Below are 17,397 nucleotides of genomic sequence, written 5' to 3' on the forward strand. Positions count from 1 at the left end.
TCGCAAACGAGAATACAGTCCCAAGGCCACAGAATGGCGGATGCGGCTGGAAATGTTCTGGGTTGAACTAGAGTTCTAAAGGACCAGGCGCTGCTTTAAGATGAACCAAGCCTTGGGCTGGGTAGCTTTTACTTAAAGAAAGTGTTTTGAGCCATTGGCGTTTGAATCTTGAGGAGCCAGCCCTAGCCCAGAGTCACTGCACAGTGATTAAAATGAGTTCTCGGTCCCTGCTCCCCGCAAACTCATTAATCAACTCCTGGCAAATGAGTATGAGTGATGGGCTGGGCTGCTTATGACTGGTTGATTATCTGTGTCGAGTCGGGGGGAGGCGTTGTGGTGAGGCCGGCCGCGGTTCCATCTCCCTTAGCTCTCCATTTTCAGCCCCAGTGACAATATGGCTTTGTGCCATCTGGGCTGTCCTCCATGCTAAGCGAATGAGCAAAGAGCACACCTCGGTTCTGGGATTTAAGCCCATCAGCTGAGTACAAGGTATTGCCACAGCCCAAATGGGTTTCTATGGGTTAAAAAAATGATCTTGAAACTTAAAAGGGTAACTCCCTCCCCACCCCGCCCCCACTAGACCGCTGCTGTGAAGTTCCCGTGAGATCCAGCCGCTTCATCATTAAGACAGCCCAGAGAAGATGCAGACGGCCCCTCCCGGGGTCTGCCTACAAGCGTTGACACCGGGAGTGGAGAGTGCTACCAGACAGTAAACAAGGGAGGATGATGAATGGGGATGGATTCCAGCGAGGAGAAGCTAGTGGCGTCTGAGCTGTCTATTAATGCGCTGTTGGAAGAGCAGGGCCCTGCAGAACAAGAACTGGAAGGTGTCACCAAACCGAGAGGGGAAGGCTGGGCTGGAGACCCAAGTGGAGTTTCCAGAGGTTGCCAAGCAACCAATGGACGAGCATACCTGTGTCCTCAATAAAGCTCTCCAGAGCCTGGACACGCCTCTGGGTTGACATGCCTGCTGACTGCCCTCCCAATAGAGTGAGTCCTGGGTTTAGATGAAGGGGATGGGGCATTCAGCAGGGTGGCAGAGGATGAAGGCACAGTGAGCGTTGTTACTTTGGATGCAGTCCAGGGCATGGAGTGGGCTGGATTCAATTTCCATTCGCATTTTCTAGGGACCAGGGTTGCATGGCTGCAGGGAGGGAAGGCGGCAGCCCTGGTGCAAGTATCTGGACTGAATATTAAGATGCAATATCTGTTTTTATTTTTCGGCTGGTCAGAAGTGGTGCCCTGGCTCAAGTGCTAGCCTTGAGCACAAAGGGGCTTAGGGATTGAGCCCAGGCCATGAGTTCAAGCCCCACAACTGACACACAGAATGACAGAGAACGAGAGAGGAGAGAGGGTTGCAGATTTTCCTGCCTGGGCTGGCTCTAACCCCCGATCCTCAGATCTCAGCCTCCTGAGTAGCCAGGATAGGACCAAACAAATTTAGAAAACTTCAGTATCTTTGGCAACCACAGCCACTCCTGTATCGAGCCTAGAAGTTTCCACCACCAAAATACAATGAACATGTCTGTCGTTCTACGACTCCCTGGGGGTGACCTGTTGTGGTCACAGTGAAGTCATTTAACCTTTCTGTGACTTGTTCCATCATCTATAAATTGGTTGTATATGGTTCTTTGAGTATATTTCTCTTTTTCTCTTAAGGATCCAAGCTTAGATAAATAGATTTATAGATAGGTAGATAGATTCAGATATAGATGTGTGTGTGTGTGTGTGTGTGTGTGTGTGTGTGTGAATATCTGGAACAGGTTGGATACTGGGTAACAGTTTGGAGGCACCTCACAGGCAAAGGTCTTTTTCTCTCGAAGTCCAACTGGACGTGGTCAAGGGAACATAATGAATTTCATCGCAGAGCACTGCTCTGTCGGCAAGGGAGATGGGTCAACAGCCCTGTGCCAAATGGTAACCAGGACATTGGCAGAGCGTCTTCTCGGTCACCGAGGAAAGCGCTCTGCTCCCGGGAACTCGGTCAGTAACATGCACTCCCGGGGTTCACCACGTGTCCCGGGCAAGAATTGAACTTGACTGTGACCTTCCTGATTCTGCCTCCTGAGTGGCTGGGGTTACAAAAGGGGAGCGTCAGACCCAGTTTGGAAAATATTTATTAACTCCAACTGACTCACGCGATAATGTGCTCATTTACCTTGGTCTATGCCCCCCGCCCCCCCCCGTCTCCCCCTTTCTAGGGCTCATTTTCTAAGGTCCTGGGCCATTTCCTTATTTACTATGATCATTGTCTCCCAGCGTTGGAAAGTCCGTCTCCTGCCAAGACACGGGCGCCTCACGCCTGTCATCCTAGCTACTCCGGAGGCTGAGATCTGAAGATCAAGGTTCGAAGCCAGTCCATGCAGGAAAGTCTGTGAGACTCTTCTCTCCAATAAACCACTCAGAAAAAGTCAGAAGTGGTGCTGTGGCTCGAGTAATTGAGTTAGCTTTGATCATAGATCAGGGTCAGAGCCCAGGCCCTGAGTTCAAGCCCCGGACTGGCAAAAAAAAAAGTCTCCTAAGGACAGAAATCCAATAAACAAACCTGTTAAATGAATTGTGTATATGTACGTGTGTGTGTGTGTGTGTGTGTGTGTGTGTGTGTGTGTGCACGCACGCGCGCATGCGTGTGTGATTAGTACAGAAAGCACCATGCTTTCCTGGGGAAGCTGAACAATTCCGCAGCTCACTGTGGTGGAGGAGGAGCCCTGTGTTCCCTGCAGATGGGGCTGGTTCTGTGGGACACCAGTGCCATTTTCTTGGCTACACCTACCCTGCCATGGTTCCCCCCGCCCCTGCCCCAACAGCTGCTGCTACATCAGTGAGACATTAATCTCTCTTTACCTTTCTTAGCCCCACCACAAACCCCGTAACCTCCACGGATACATTAGTGGACGAGGGAATGCATGCAAACCACTTAGAAATAAACTTACCTGTAACCCACGTAATCCACACAGCTGGGGACCGACTGGCGGCGAAGCCAGGAGGCCCGTGCACGTGAGGTATGGCCAGCCAGAGGCGGCCTGGCTACCTCCTCGGGGAGCACCAGGCCTCGGCAGGGCCTCCTGCAGCCCGCTCTTGTGCCCTTTGAGGGCCACCACCCCTCTCCACGACGCCACCTCGCTCCCCGTCACTCAGACCTCCAAGCGGAGCTGGCTCACCTTCTCATAGTACCGGATCTCGTAGTCCAGGATAATGCCATTGGGCTGTTCGGGCTGGGGCCAGGACAATGTGATGCTTCTCATGGTGGCACTGACCTGATGCATGATGGGAACAGTGGAGGGGGCTGTGGAGAGAGAAAGGAACCAGAGTCACTCAGAAGATCCGTCCAGCGACCTCACCCGGGGCAGGGCTGTCTCTCAGCTGTAAGGAGGGGGAAGAGATGCCATTCCATTTGAACTTGGGCCTGCCCCTCGCCCCCCGCACCAGCCCCGTCTCTCATTCTTCATTCCAGCTGGAGCTGCAGAAAGGCTGGTGGGCTTTGCAGCTGGACTGGAGTCTGGTGAACAGGGGAGAGCAAAGTGATGACTTTGCAGGGGGAAAAAACAAACAAACAAATCCGGTACAAGGGCTTCCATGGACGAGGTGTTTGTGGCAGAGAGGAGAAAGTGGGGTCCAAAACGAGAGGGGAGGAGAGCTAGGCGGAAAAAATAGGAAGAGGAGGACGGGCTGTTTTGGAGGGGACGGCGTGAAGGATTCTCAGCCGGCATGAATGAGCAGGGTTCTTACAGAGACAGAGAGGAAACTGACTACAGCAGCAGAGGTACAATGACCAGTGCAGAATTACGGGGCAATAGAAAGGAACGTTCTAGCAAACATTGCTTCCTGGCACTGCGGGTAAGATTGTAAGGTGCTTCAAAAGGAGAAGCGAAGGTATCCTTCAAGGAGACAGCACCACCAGACCCACGCCGGAGGTGCTGCCAGGAAGTTTTACAAATGAGGACGCCGCGTGCAGGAGCTCACCAATACAAATGAAGAAATGATCCACCAAGCAAACACTGGCACACAGGATAATAAAATCCCCCCATGCTCTTCGCAGTGGATTAGGAGGTCTCTGTTTGGAAATCGTATTTACATTTTTCCAAGATTCAGCAGCTCCCCCTCGTCCCCCAACACTGTGTGAGCAAGGTGAAAACTGTCTGGAAATCACAGACGCGAGCTGGTTGTGAGAGGGGGCAGGTAATAGAGGAGGAGATGCCAGGGCTGCTCTGTTTAGTCCTGGCACTTAGGTGGAGACGAAGGTCGAACTCACTTTAGAGGGCTCCTCAGGGGACGGTGGCAGAGTGACATCCTCAAATTCCAGCTAATAGATTCCCTTCAGGACCCCAGAACCACAGAGCAGAGTGGTGGTGGGGGGGGGTATAGGGAAATGGATGAAGATGCCGCCAGTTTCCTGCGTGCAGCCAGTGAGGAGAACGTGGCCTGAGCCTACAGAAGCTGCTCCCTGGTCTGGAGGGGCAATGAGGGCCGGCGTGCACGGTGCCCCTACACCCACTACTTATAAAGTGCCATTCACTCATGGCTGCAGTCACAGCTCTGAAACCCAGAGTCCCCTCGTCCCCACAGGTGGCTCCCATCCAGCGGCCGAGGCACCAACTCATCTCTGCAGGACGCAAGTGCGAAAGATACAAGTTAGATTAGATTGTTCTCGGGACTTCCCTGCTGAAGAAAAGCCAGACCGAGCATGGTGGTGCAAACTTGTCATCCCAAAGTTGAAGCCAGTCTGGTGTACACAGTGAGACCCTGTCACAACCAAACACGGGGGAGGGGAAACAGATAGCACTGGCATTTCTTCCAATGAATATGACACGCCCCTCTGCTATCTAAATGGCATCTCTGTTATCTTTTTGGTGGTGGTGGTCACGGGGCTTGAACTCAGGGCCTGGGCACTGTCACTGAGCTCTTCGGCTCAAGGCTAGCGCTTTACCACTTTGAGACGCAGTGCCACTTCTAGTTTTCTGGCGGTTAACTGGAGGTAAGAATCTCAAGGCCTTTCCTGCTGAGGCTGGCTCCCAACCAAGATCCTCAGATTCCCAGCCTCCTGGGTTGCTAGGATTATAAAAGCTACTGGTGCCCAACTTATCCAGATCAATTTTCTAGGCATGGGCACCAGAGATCAATCGAGTTCTCTTTTCACTGTTGGGGCTAGAAAAGTAAGGATGCCGCTGGTATCGACGGTGACTTATGTACTGGAGGTCCATTCATGTTGTCCAGCAGCTTGTGGAGCGGGAGACTCCCTACCATTCAATGCCAAAGTCAGTCACACAGAAGCATCTGTGCACATGGCTGTACAATTGGTTTTCAGCTTTGGGACAGACAGACAGACAGGAAGATACCAAAGCTTCAGGTATGGGAGGCATGTATAATAGACTAGACCAGAAAACAGCCTCTCATGTCACCCAGTAGTCAAATGGCCTGAATACAGAGCAAAAACAGAGCCCCGTGAACACCAAGAAACACAAGCACCAACTTGCTGAAATGAAAGGCAACCTCGTCAGTACAACAGCAGGTTTCCCAGAAGAAGAAAACTCTTCAAGGCCAGGGGGGACGTTGTATCTCACAATGTTATGTCTCAAGCCCTGAAAGAAAACAGCTACAGAGCCAGATTGCTATATCCGGCAAATTTATCCAGCAGTTCCCAAGAAGAAATAAAGGCCTTCCAGGTTAAACACAAACAAGGAATTTACAGCCACTAAAGCCAGCGTCATCGATGATACTTAGAGGACTCGTAGACACCAAAGAGAAAGATAAACGTGGCCATGAGAACGCAGGTAAGAATAAATCTCGCCACCAAGAGTAGAAAAGCAAATGAGAAATAGGAACAAATCAGATACTGTAAAAACAAAATGATACGTATGGAAACATCTTTCAATAATAACCCTAAAGGTAAATGTTTTTAATTCTCCCACGGTAAGACAGATTGTCTGGCTGGAAACGGGAAAAATAAAAGACCCAACTTTTCATTCCTTGCAGGAAACCCTGCACGTTGGTAAGGAAATATTCGAATTGACTGGATGTGAACAGACAGGAACTGGAGGCTCAAGTAGTAGTGACTGCTAGAGCAAATAAGCCAAGCCGCAAGCATGAGGCTCTGAGTTCAAGCCACCAGTACCACCTCCCACAGACACAAACGTGTATTACAGAATGATTCTCTAGCGACAAGCTCAGCCACGCCAGGCTCCAGTGGCTCACGCCTGTCATCTTAGCTGCTCAGGAGGCTGAGATCTGAGGATTGAGGTTCAAAGCCATCCAGGACAAGAAAGTCCATGAGACTCTCATCTCCAATGAGCCACCAGAAAACTAGAAGTGGTGCTGTGGCTCCAGGGGTAGAGTGGTTGCCTTGAGATAAAGAGCTCAGGGACAGTCCCAGGCCTGGAAGGTAGGACTACATCTGGACTCTGCTGTGACATCTCAACATTTCTCCATCCTTTAATTTACAGTCAGCCACGTTCAAGTTTTCTCCTTAATAATTTTGTTTTATTTCGTAAGGGATATCCTACCCCCGAACAATTAAGCATTTCAGATTATAAAAGGTGAGAAGAAGTTAATGTTCTTTTTTTTTTAATCTTCAAGGACAATTACTAAATTCTAAACCATTATCTTTGCTTAGTAGAGATTGCTTCATAATCTCTTAATTGATTTGGGGGGTGGAGGGGTGTCAACATAATTTCTTCCACAGTTTTAACCATAAGCCATTTGAAAATCTAGTGATATTATGGCTTATCCTGTTTCTGTTTTGTTTTTTCAAAAAAGTATTTGGGCAGCAGTGGGGGTGGGGGGGCAGGGGCTTTCCTTGACCTCTTGCTATTAGCTCTTCACAGGCACGGCCTACAGAGTGGAGCCACTGTGCCGGTCTGAGCGGTGTGTATCCCAGACTCGGGAAATTGTGTTCACTATCTCGGGTGTTGCTTCGTCTGAGGCAGACACCCGTCCGTTCGGTGGTGTGTGAGTGGTTTCTGTATTCCGGCTATAAAGCACAGTGCTTCTGTGAACATTCCAATACAAATCTGGGAAATGGTCTTAGGTTTGCCTTGCTGGTGGTAACCACTGGCTCATGGTGGCAATACCACCCTCCCCTGACCTGTCTGGGTAAACAGCCTTTCACCCTCGCTGCTGGGAACTGTGAGGGAGTGATAGGAAACCAACAGTCCTGGCACCCAGGACCCTGCAAATGTGACAGAAAGGTCAACTCCTATTCTGACTCCGCCATCTGCTTTACTGTGTGATCTTGCGTGTTTAGGTGAACCCACAGGCCCTCATTATTCAAGGCTGGAACAGGAACATGAGTCCTTACTTTATGAAATTTCCTAATCTTCTACAGTTTGTGCCCTGGGATTGGGGGCTGGGGGGGTGGTTTACTGCTCCTTCCAACTCGGTGCCACCTGTCAGGATGGGTACTTGGCAACCACTTTTCAACCCACCTTCTGGGTCTGCTACGATTCACTATGCAAATCAGTTGCCTGGGCATAGTTCCCCCCCCCCAACTCTCCACAAGGTGAAGCAAGCCAGCGGGCAGGGAGGTGATGGGGGGACCAGGAGGGAATGTAGGGTAGCAGCAGGCTGGCTTGAAGGCCTCCCCTGCTGGGATCCCCAGAAGCTGGAAGGATACTTGGTCCTGGAGAAGACGGGGTTTCCTGGGACTCCCCTAGATAGCCTGCTTGCTGTGGGGTTTTTTGTTTTTGTTTTTCTAGAAGGTAACAGAGGACAAGACCTAGAAGACCCATTTGAGCCTCAGGTTACCATATGTTGAGTTTCTAGAAGGAACCAGAAGGCCAAGAATGGCTGACAGGCTTGGGAGTAGAGCACTGTGAGTAGCTAGTGTTTTTTGTTTTCTTCTTCTCATGAAACTCATCCATAGTAGGGGTGGGGGGAGTCAACATCTGTAATTAAGGAACAGTTCAATGTTTCAGGCCTGTTAGCCAATCGCAAGGAAGAGCCACTGCACTCAGAGTTGTGTTTGCTCTGACATTTCTATTCTGGGAAGTAACTCTACTGCTTAGGTCCTACTTTGAGAATGGGTCCCTTCTTTTCTCTTTTTGTCTTTCTTGTTTTTATTTGTGGGTTATGGGGTTTGAACTCAGGGCCTGGGTGCTGGCCTTGAGCTCTTTCAGCTCAAGGCTAGCTCTCTACCACTTAAGCCACAGTGCCACTTCTGGCTTCCTTGGAAATAAGAGGCTCACGGATTTCCCCGCCTGGGCTGGCTCTGAACCATGATCCTCAGACCTCAGCTCCAGGGGACCTGGGATGACAGATGTGAGTCAGTGACACCCAGCTCAGAATGAGTTCTTTCTCCGTTGATAAAAATTCATTTTATCGCACAAATATGCGTGAATTTTACATTAGGAAGCCTGACTCATTAAATATTTTTGGTGCAGTAACACTTCTGGTCAAAGTAGATTAAACAAATAAGCAATTAGTTTGGAGATTGGGTATGAATACCAAAGCAGAATTAATTATTTTTCTCATTGTTTTTCTCTATTATGGCTTCTTGCTTGCTCTGACTGCAGGCTTTGCCTTGAGATGGCCATGGGGGCCGGGGGCGGGGGGGGGGCGGGTAACCACATCTTCTTCCTCCCTCCCTGTCCTGGAGTCGCCTGGGGACAGAGGACTCGGGCTCTCGGTTTTTCACAGTCAGGGTCTGGCATCTCCTAACTCAACCCCATCGCTGGCCTCTGACCTTCATTTTTCCCCCTTCACTTCGTGGGTAGCTGAGATTACAGGGGGGCGCCATCCATCTGACTCTGCTGGTTCTCACAGTGTGGTCTCGGGTGAGCTAGTAAGAAACTGAGGCACGCTTTACCGCGTCAGGAATGGGGTGGCATGGGCGGCTGGAGGGCAGCCATCTAACAAGCCCTCCAGGTAACCCAGACACTAAGCTCTACAAGGACATGGGGGTCATTCTGGTTTCTATCAACTCTTACAGTTTATAGATGAGAGCCCCACTGCGGGGCGGGCGGGCGGGCGGACAGTGGGGAGTGGGGGCAGGGAGAAAGCCTGGGGTCCCCGGCAGGCTAATACAGAGCGCCCACATAGCCTGGCCTCCTGTCCAAGCCTGGGCGACGCCCTCTCTTTTGCCCTCTCTTCTCCACCCACACTCACAGGCCTACCTAGCAATCATACTGAGGATTTCCAGCATGGGGGCTGGGGCTGGGGGAGGGATGGGCCACAGAGTGGTATGTGGTTGCATTGCTCGTGGACACGCGTTAACTTTGGGATCCCTTCTGTATGGTCAGGGCCCCACCAACCATGCCTGCCTGAGGAGAGAGTATACAGAACTCAGTGGGAGGAGGGGGAGGAGGAGGAGGAGGAGGAGGAGGAGGAGGAGGAGGAGGGAGAGGAGGAGGAGGGAGAGGAGGAGGAGGAGAAAGAGGAGGAGGAGGAGGAAGAGGAGAGGAGGAGGAGGAGGGAGAGGAGGAGGAGGAGGGAGAGGAGGAGGAGAGTTTGGATTAACACAGAGCAATACACCACTGGTATTTGGGGTGGCCTAGGGGCAGATAAGCTTACCAGATGCATGACATGACTCTTGTTCTCTCTTATGGGTGGAAAATGCATTTGTTCTACCTTTATGACCCTGAAGAAAAAAGGGAGGGGAGGGAAGGAGGGAGGAAGGAGAGAGGGAGGGAGGAAAGAAAGGAGAAAGGGATGAAGGAGGGAGAAAGAAGGTAAAGGGACGGAGAAGAGAGGGAGGGGAGAAGAGAGGGAGGGAAGGAGAGAGGGAGGGAAGGAGAGAGGGAGGGAAATGGAAGAGAAGGAGGGAGAGAGGAGAGAAATAGAAGGGAAGACAGAAAAAGAGAAAAAGAGAAAGGCATCCTTTAAAAACCGCAGCGTGCACTGTACAGCTCATGTCCTGACGTGGTTCTCAGGGGAAAACCTGGCCCCACAGCCTGTGGTCTCAGCAGAGACCCACCCCCGTGCCCAGGAAATATTTGTGGTCCAGCGTTGCCTTTATTTACCCAGCGCATCTGATGTGCCTTTTCCCCCTCCATCGTTCACATCCGCTCAGAGAAGATGTTAATTTTCTGAAATTAAACACTTAGCTTGATTACTGTTTTGTTAATTGCCGCATTCAGAAACCCCTGGTGCTCCTGCCTGTTTAGCATGGATGGAACTGGGAAAATGACAGGCGTGGGGTTGGCATGCAGGTGGACAGACAAGGGAATGATCTGCCCCCGACCGTGCTGGCTCCAGCCAGCTGGGGCCCTGCCAGTGGGGGGCAGTCTGGGTCACAGCAGAATGGCTCCCGTACAGACATGGGGGTCTTTTGGGGGAAGTGCAAGGGACAGGGAGCAGGAAATGGGTCACCCAGGAAAGTCTGAGTCTCAAAAGTCCTTGGGGGAAGGGAGCTGTAGCCCCATGCAGGAAGACCTGGAGGAGAGGGGGACCACGGAAAGAACGCCTACGGTACACCATCTGCCGATACCCGAGGCCAGGTTCAGAGACTGGGCTAAGGCCAGCGTGCGTCTCTTTAATAGTGGATGAGTTTCTCCAATGAGCATCTATCCAGTACCTCCTACGTTCCAGACGCCTCACCAGACCCGGGGTTACGACAGCCAGCCAGCCAGCACAGGGTGAGATCTCTTGAAAGGCACAGAGTGGGTTGGCCACAAGGGTTTACAATGCACAGGTATCAGGAGCCCTTCGTCCATCCCCCTAGAGGGGGCCATCAGGACTCAAGGCGTCACCGTGCGCCTCATCGTCTAGCTGTTGCTTTCTCTCTCGTCTTTCTTAGGAGTCGCCAAGGAGGAAGATAATTGGTCATCCAGCTGACCTGGGAAGCACTGAGAAGACAAAACTCTGTAGACTACCAGATCACAAACTGATCTCTGGGCTCTATCTACCTATATACGGATGTTCATATTTGGGGACCAAAGACGTCTGTCGGTCATGGGGTTTGAACTGAGGGCCTGGGCGCTGTCCCAGAGCCTTGGCATTCAAGGCTAGCACTCCGTCACTCCGAGCCACAGTGCCCTTTTTGGTTTTCATTGGAGAAGAGACTCTCCCGCTGGGGCTGGCTTTGAACCATGATCTCCGATCTCAGCCTCCTGACAGGCATGAGCCACCAGTTCTTGGCTGCAAACATTTTTCTAAGGTTCTCACTGTGTAGTTTCTTGCCTGTGGATGTAGCTTGGGGGTGGGGGGAGAGGCTCAGCATGTGACAACTAACCTGAAGGCTGCAGAGATCGGGCTTCACAATACTGGCCGGAAGCAGAACTGCCACCTCAGCTCCACCTATAGCACAGCAAGAATTAGTCTCCCACGGCCTGGTCCTTTCTTAGGATCCAGGTACTTTCTCAAAGCCGGGGTTTAGGAAACAGTAAAAAATAACCTTTCTAGAACAAACACTGAGAAAGCAGCCAAGAAATGAGCTATGAAATTGAATTAAGAACAGTGAAAATCACATTTGCCTAAGTTTTTCTTTTAATCTTTCTCTATTCACTTCAAGAAAAGTTTGCTTTCAAGTCATCCTGATCTTTTTTTTTTTAAGTTCTGCCTCAATCTTTTCTCTGCTCTGAAACAAATTTTCCCCGCTAATTTCCAATGAGACCAGCCTTGAAAAATGAACTGGTTTCCAGCATATGGGAATCTTAACACTCTACATTTTTTTCCCCTTACAGGCAGCGTGTAATATTGTTTTAATATTTAATTTTGAGATTTACATAATATCTTTCCTCCAAAGAGCTCAATATATTGCAATATCATAAATTCCTTTTCATATTCAAAGATTATTCTTTATGCATGCAAATACTATATTTAACCAAGGAATAATGCAAATTAGGCGACAAATTCCAAGGAATCGATGGTCTAGGTAATTCTGTTGTAGGGGAAAGAGTGTATCTGAGTGATTTAATTGTCTAAGAACTTCAAAACATGCCTTAAAAATGGACAATCAGTAGGGCTTATTTAACAGAAGCAGGGCAGTTTTGTTTTAATATTAAGTAATGCATTGTGTCTGTGTTGTAGACATGTGGAATAGAAGTCTACACACACAGCTGGCTCAGGAGGCCATACTTGACTGCATATAATACAAATATCGGATATGAACTGTGCCAATGGAGAGTTCACAAGCCAGGGTAGGGACATGTGGCTTCTCTAAACATACAATGAAGGCAGAAGCTCCTCTGCGGGCCAGAAGGATCCTCTGCCACATTCTGTGGTCGGCTCACATGTGCCACCCTCTCCTTTGATACCTATTCCTCTTGGCACAGAGCTGACAAATGGGGAGACCAGTTACCTCGCAGACACAAATGAAGTCAGTCCCAAGCAAAGAGGCTGAGAAGCTTGAGGAGGAAGACAGACAAGAGGGGCAAAGTTCAGCAAATGGCTCCCCAGTTCTGGACATATCCTTGGAAATGTGGCTTATCTCGAGAGATTTTTTTTTAACCACTGTCATATTTGTCACTACAGTTGACAAAATAGGTATCATGGTTTTCATGGTAGAGTCAAGAAATGAGGGATTGTGGCAATGAAATAAGCTTTTACACAGGTCCTGTAACAAGCAGAGAGGGAAACCAACCCCAGGAATCTCCTCGCCATGAGCCCAAAGAAGCCAGGAAGATGCCAGCCTCTGGGTAGAATAAGACTGAACAGAAGCACAGAAGCTTGTCATTAAGGCCTGGACAAACAGATTAGCCCTCGAACTCGAGGTCACAAGCCATAGCCAGTAGGCCAAATCCAGAATTAGATTTGTTTGGCTTTCGAGTGCTTTAAAAAATTATTTTTCCCTAATCAGTTGACAATATTTTAAATCTGGATTTTTCAGTGTATAAAATCAGGCAGTCCTGGGTCTGGCTATGCTTGTTGGAAGAGAGCAGGGACTATGTCCGTTTTGTTGGTTTTCTACCATTCCTACCAGTCCTTATTACCAGCCGCCTGCTCCTGAGTTCTCTCTTCCATTCATCCATCTGGCCTCATGGGCCTCTGAGTTCATTCTCTGGCTTGGGTATGATTCATCTTTTTCTTCTAAAGTATCCTCTGGGAGCGCTCTCTCTGTCTCTGTCTGTGTGTGTCTCTCTGTCTCTTTTCTCCTCTTCTTCCTTCTCTTCTTTCTCCTCCTCACTCTCCCCCCCCCCCCAACAAGGATGCTCTGCGTCCAGTTGGCAGAAGAAAGAACTGAAGTTTGTCATTCACTTAATTCTCTCTGACAGCTGGATGACGCGTTCATCGGTCTGAATCTGGGGCCAGGTGCCAGAGTGGCTGTGGGCATTAGCAGTGATGACAACCTCTCCACAGATCACCTGGTCACTGGAACAGAGAGTTTCCCCTCACCTGGTCTATTTCCAACTCAAGGCATTGGTATTCAGCACGGGGGTGCGGGGTGGGGGGGAGGCATCCCTGAAGACCTCACGTACCTCCAAGTCTGCATAATTCATGATCAAGCCCAGCCACAGGTGATGGACATATTTTTGACAATAAGAAATGGCCTACGTGGCAATCGCTTGGAGAGACTTTATAAATGACATGGCACGCCATCATAAGCTTTTTTATTTTTATCATTAGTCTGAGGATAAAATGGCCACAAATCTGAGTTTGAAACCCAGGAACAATATTTTCTAGTTGTAAGATGCTGGGCAAATTCTTTTTTTTAATATAAACTACGATTTAGTATGTTTATGGAAATTGAAGGATTTACTATGTGAGTGGTTATATTATAATCAGTAAAAAAAAATAATGGTACATTTCAAATACAATTGTGTTTATGTCACATCATTCAGAATATCAATTCCCTTGGCTGTCCTCACAACTTTCCACCCTATAGGAAGTTGTAGAAAATTAGACGTCATTAGGTATGATAGTGACAAATGCGCAGAACGCTCCTCAGAGGACAAATACAAATGCTTAAGAAAACACCAGTATTACACAGGTAATATAATTAATTAAAATTCCTTTTTGCTCATTCATTAAAAATGTGTGTTTTAAACTTGAAAACGATACACAAAGAGACCGTAAGGGATGTGTGGGTCTTCTGTACTGCTCTACCATTACCAGATTATACATATTTAGGCTAACACGGCACCCCAGAGAGTACTAAGAATGTGCTGTGTCTGTACTGCCATAGAAATGGACTGGGTACCAAAGGGCTGCGTTTAATGCTCAGCAAATTCTTAAAAAAAAAAATCCCCTGACCCTGAGTTCTGTCCTCTCCTATCTTCGCCGAGAACTCTTCTAGGTGGTGGGCACTCTGTTGTTTTATACAGGCCTTTGAATGTGATGCCCGTATCCGTGGCTGGAGTCACCGTGGCAGATGGAGGCTGGGTGTTCTCCCCATCATGTCTGCTGCTTCTCTCTCTCTCTCTTTGGAATACTTTTTTGATTATCTTTAAGTAGTAATAAGAAGGGGTTGCCATATGACAAAGCAGTTTGTAACTCCGGTGCATCTTGCCCTGCTGACCTTCCTGCAGTCCTATACTCTAGACTTCCCTAACACCTCAGGGCCTCCCATATCTCTGTAGGCTTCTGCTTCCTTATCCAAGAAACAACAGGGCCAATCACTGTTTGGTTATGAAGATGGAAAGAGGAAAGAATCCAGAACGTTTCATGAACTCACAAGGGACATACACCCTGGGTGACAGCCGTAACTATTCCTCGGGGAAGTCCCACCCAACAGTATCTAAACGTCATAGAGGTAGAGTGGTATCAGGCACAGAGTAGTTACTCAGTAAACTCTTACGGGTTGACTTAATGATTGACTGCTATAGGTCAAACTGTCTACCAGCCATCCCCCTCCTTACGGATCAAACATGAGGACCGTGACGGCGTAGGAGGCCAGGCGAGGACGGCTGACCTGGACCCCACTGAATGACTTTAGGGGTTGTCCAGGAAGGCACTAAATAGTCTATGATCCCCCAGCAACAACAACAAATGAGCCACCAAAAAGAAATTGCAGCCTTCTTCTCATTCATAATAAAACTTTCTGAGTTACCAAAGAGTATCATGGAATTGAAGGTGATAATGCAGGCTTCCATTACAAGGCTGGAAGATCAGGAAGAAAAGAGACAAGCAGGGATCCCAGGCATGCCTGAGGAGGGCCCAGTGGCCGGGACACACATTGCTAGATTCAACCGTGGTAACTCAGGGCGCCTGGCAAGGAGGGGCCCTGAGCACCGGGTCCGGGAGCCCACAGTAGGCCAGGAGGGTGCCAATGGCACGCCAAGCAGATGGGCAGGCTCGGGAGAAGCAAGGAAGGGAGGGGAAGAGCAAAAAGCAAACTGATGTAAGTGGCAGGTTTATTCACACATGCTGAGAGAGGGAGAAAGAGAGAGGGGGAGAGAGCCGAGGGGAGAGAGCGGGAGAGGGAGAGAAAGAGAGAGAAAGAGAGAGCGAGAGCCAAGCCCAGCATAACATGACAGCCTGGCAAGACTGTTATTCCCAGAAGCTGGGACACTAAAATATTTCCGCCAGTTTTCTGCCTTCAGCTCTCCAAGGGAAGTACTGCTAACAAAGCCTGTGCGGGTTATGTGCTCAGCGCGGTGCATGAATCGCCATTCCCTTCTCCTTGGCGAAGACAGACTGTCAAACCTTTGTCTCCGTGGCGCTCGGGCTGTGGTCACCAGCTGGAGTTTCTACACTCCCACCCTTATTTTCCCACTATACATGCCTGCATGTAAACACGTGACCACACACATACAAACATACCACATGGGCGTGCACGCGTGTGCACACACACATACACACAACACAGCCATCTGGACAGCTATGTTCTCCTATCACACCTTTTTTTTCTCGATTCTGACAGCTGAAACCCCCAAGAATCATCTGTCATCAAAGATGCCTGGTATTAAAAGAGGCTGAACAAGTCCAGGAATGGAGGAGGGAAGAGAAAAAGATAGCGCATGAAAGCAGGGGTCAAGAAGAGGAGAGAGGCACTGGGGTATAAAAAGAGAGAGGAGGGAGTGAGGAGAGGGAGAGGGGGGGAGTGTAAGGGGGAGAGAGAGGGGGGAGGGAGGGAGGGAGAGGGAACAAGAGTAAAGGGAGAGTAAGGGGAGGGAAAGGGGAGAGAAAGGGGAGAGGGGGAGGGAGGGAGGGGTGAAAGAGGGAGGGAGGGGGAGAGAGAGAAAGAGAGAGAAAGGGGAGAGGGGGAAGGAAGGGGGAAAGAGGGAGGGAGGGAGAGGGAGGGAGAGAAAGAGAGAAAGGGGAAAGGGGGAAGGAGGGGGGAAAGAGGGAGGGAGGGAGAGAGAGAAAGAGAGAGTAAGGGGAGAGTAAGGGGAGGGGGGAGGGAGGGGGGAAAGAGGAGGGGGAAAGAGGGAGGGGGAAAGAGGGAGGAAGGGAGAGAAAGAGAGAGAGGGAGAGAGAGAGGGAGAGGGAGAGGGAGAGGGAGGGAGAGGGAGAGGGAGAGGGAGAGGGGGAGGGAGAGAGAGAGAGAGAGAGAGAGAGAGAGAGAGAGAGAGAGAGAGAGAGAGAGAGAGAGAGAGAGAGAGAGAGAGAGAGGTTTAGCTCCTGCTATCTAGCATCCCAAGTAAGGGCACAGCCCCTGCTCTGCCCTCCACTGGCTGCAGACGTGATGAATGCACGGGGCGTGGTGGGGAGGCTGAGATCTCCCCACACCCTTGGTGTTGGCACAGGTTTCCAGCATCCATGCTTGGAATGCACCGCCTCCCCGCGGCCCTGGGCAGCATCTGAGGAAGCCTGCGCCCCTCACCTGCCGAACCCCCCGTGTGGCTGCGGAGCTGGGGCTGAATGGCTGCTTCTTGCTGATGAATGAGTCAATTAGTAAGTACAGGAACAGATAGGCTGAAGGAAACAGAAAAGGAACGGACGGTGGAGAGAAGAGAAGAGAGGAGCTACAGGAATACAAGGGGACAGCGCGCAGGTCCTGGCGGCGTGTGCAGCGGGGACGCGTGTACCGCACCGGGCCGTGGTCCACTGCCACGAGCATGAGTCTGCGCGAGCCACGTGGGAAGGTACACTCTTGAAAACGCACAACAACCCATGGAGGCAGCATGGCCTTTAGTATACGATTTCAGGCAATTTCTTTTGAGTTTTCCATTCTGAAGTCCTTCCTCTCAAAGTCTTAGGACGCCTCTACCACAGATCCTCAGCCAGCTGTCTATCCTCCCATCTGTCTTTCCAGCGGTCTACTGGCCGTCCACCCATCCACCCATCCACCTGTCTGTCCGTCCGTCCGTCCGTCCATCCATCCACCTGTCCATCCATCTGTCCATCCACCCACCCATCCACCTGTCCGTCTGTCCGTCCGTCCATCCACCTGTCCATCCATCCATCCATCCATCCATCTGTCCATCCACCCACCCATCCACCCATCCGTCCGTCCATCCATCCACCTGTCCATCCATCCATCCATCTGTCCATCCACCCACCATCCACCCATCCATCTATCCATCCGTCCATCCGCCCATCCACCCATCCATCCATCCATCCATCCATCCGTCCATCCATCTG

General features: G+C 50.2%; 1 protein-coding gene across 7 annotated transcripts in view; it reads right to left on the minus strand.

Moving 5' to 3' along the window:
- Ephb1 (EPH receptor B1) overlaps positions 1–17,397 on the minus strand; it is a 288,252-nt gene that overhangs the window by 50,935 nt on the left and 219,920 nt on the right. For all 7 annotated transcript variants that reach the window (XM_090323254.1, XM_090323253.1, XM_090323252.1 and 4 more), the window contains one exon: positions 3,162–3,286. In XM_090323254.1, the coding sequence (XP_090179380.1) occupies positions 3,162–3,286 (125 nt within the window). The remainder of the gene's footprint in view (positions 1–3,161; positions 3,287–17,397) is intronic.

Source organism: Megascapheus bottae, chromosome 32 (genome assembly GCF_031878675.1).
Source record: "Megascapheus bottae isolate mThoBot1 chromosome 32, mThoBot2.hap1, whole genome shotgun sequence".
In the NCBI taxonomy this organism is placed as follows: Eukaryota; Metazoa; Chordata; class Mammalia; order Rodentia; family Geomyidae; genus Megascapheus; species Megascapheus bottae.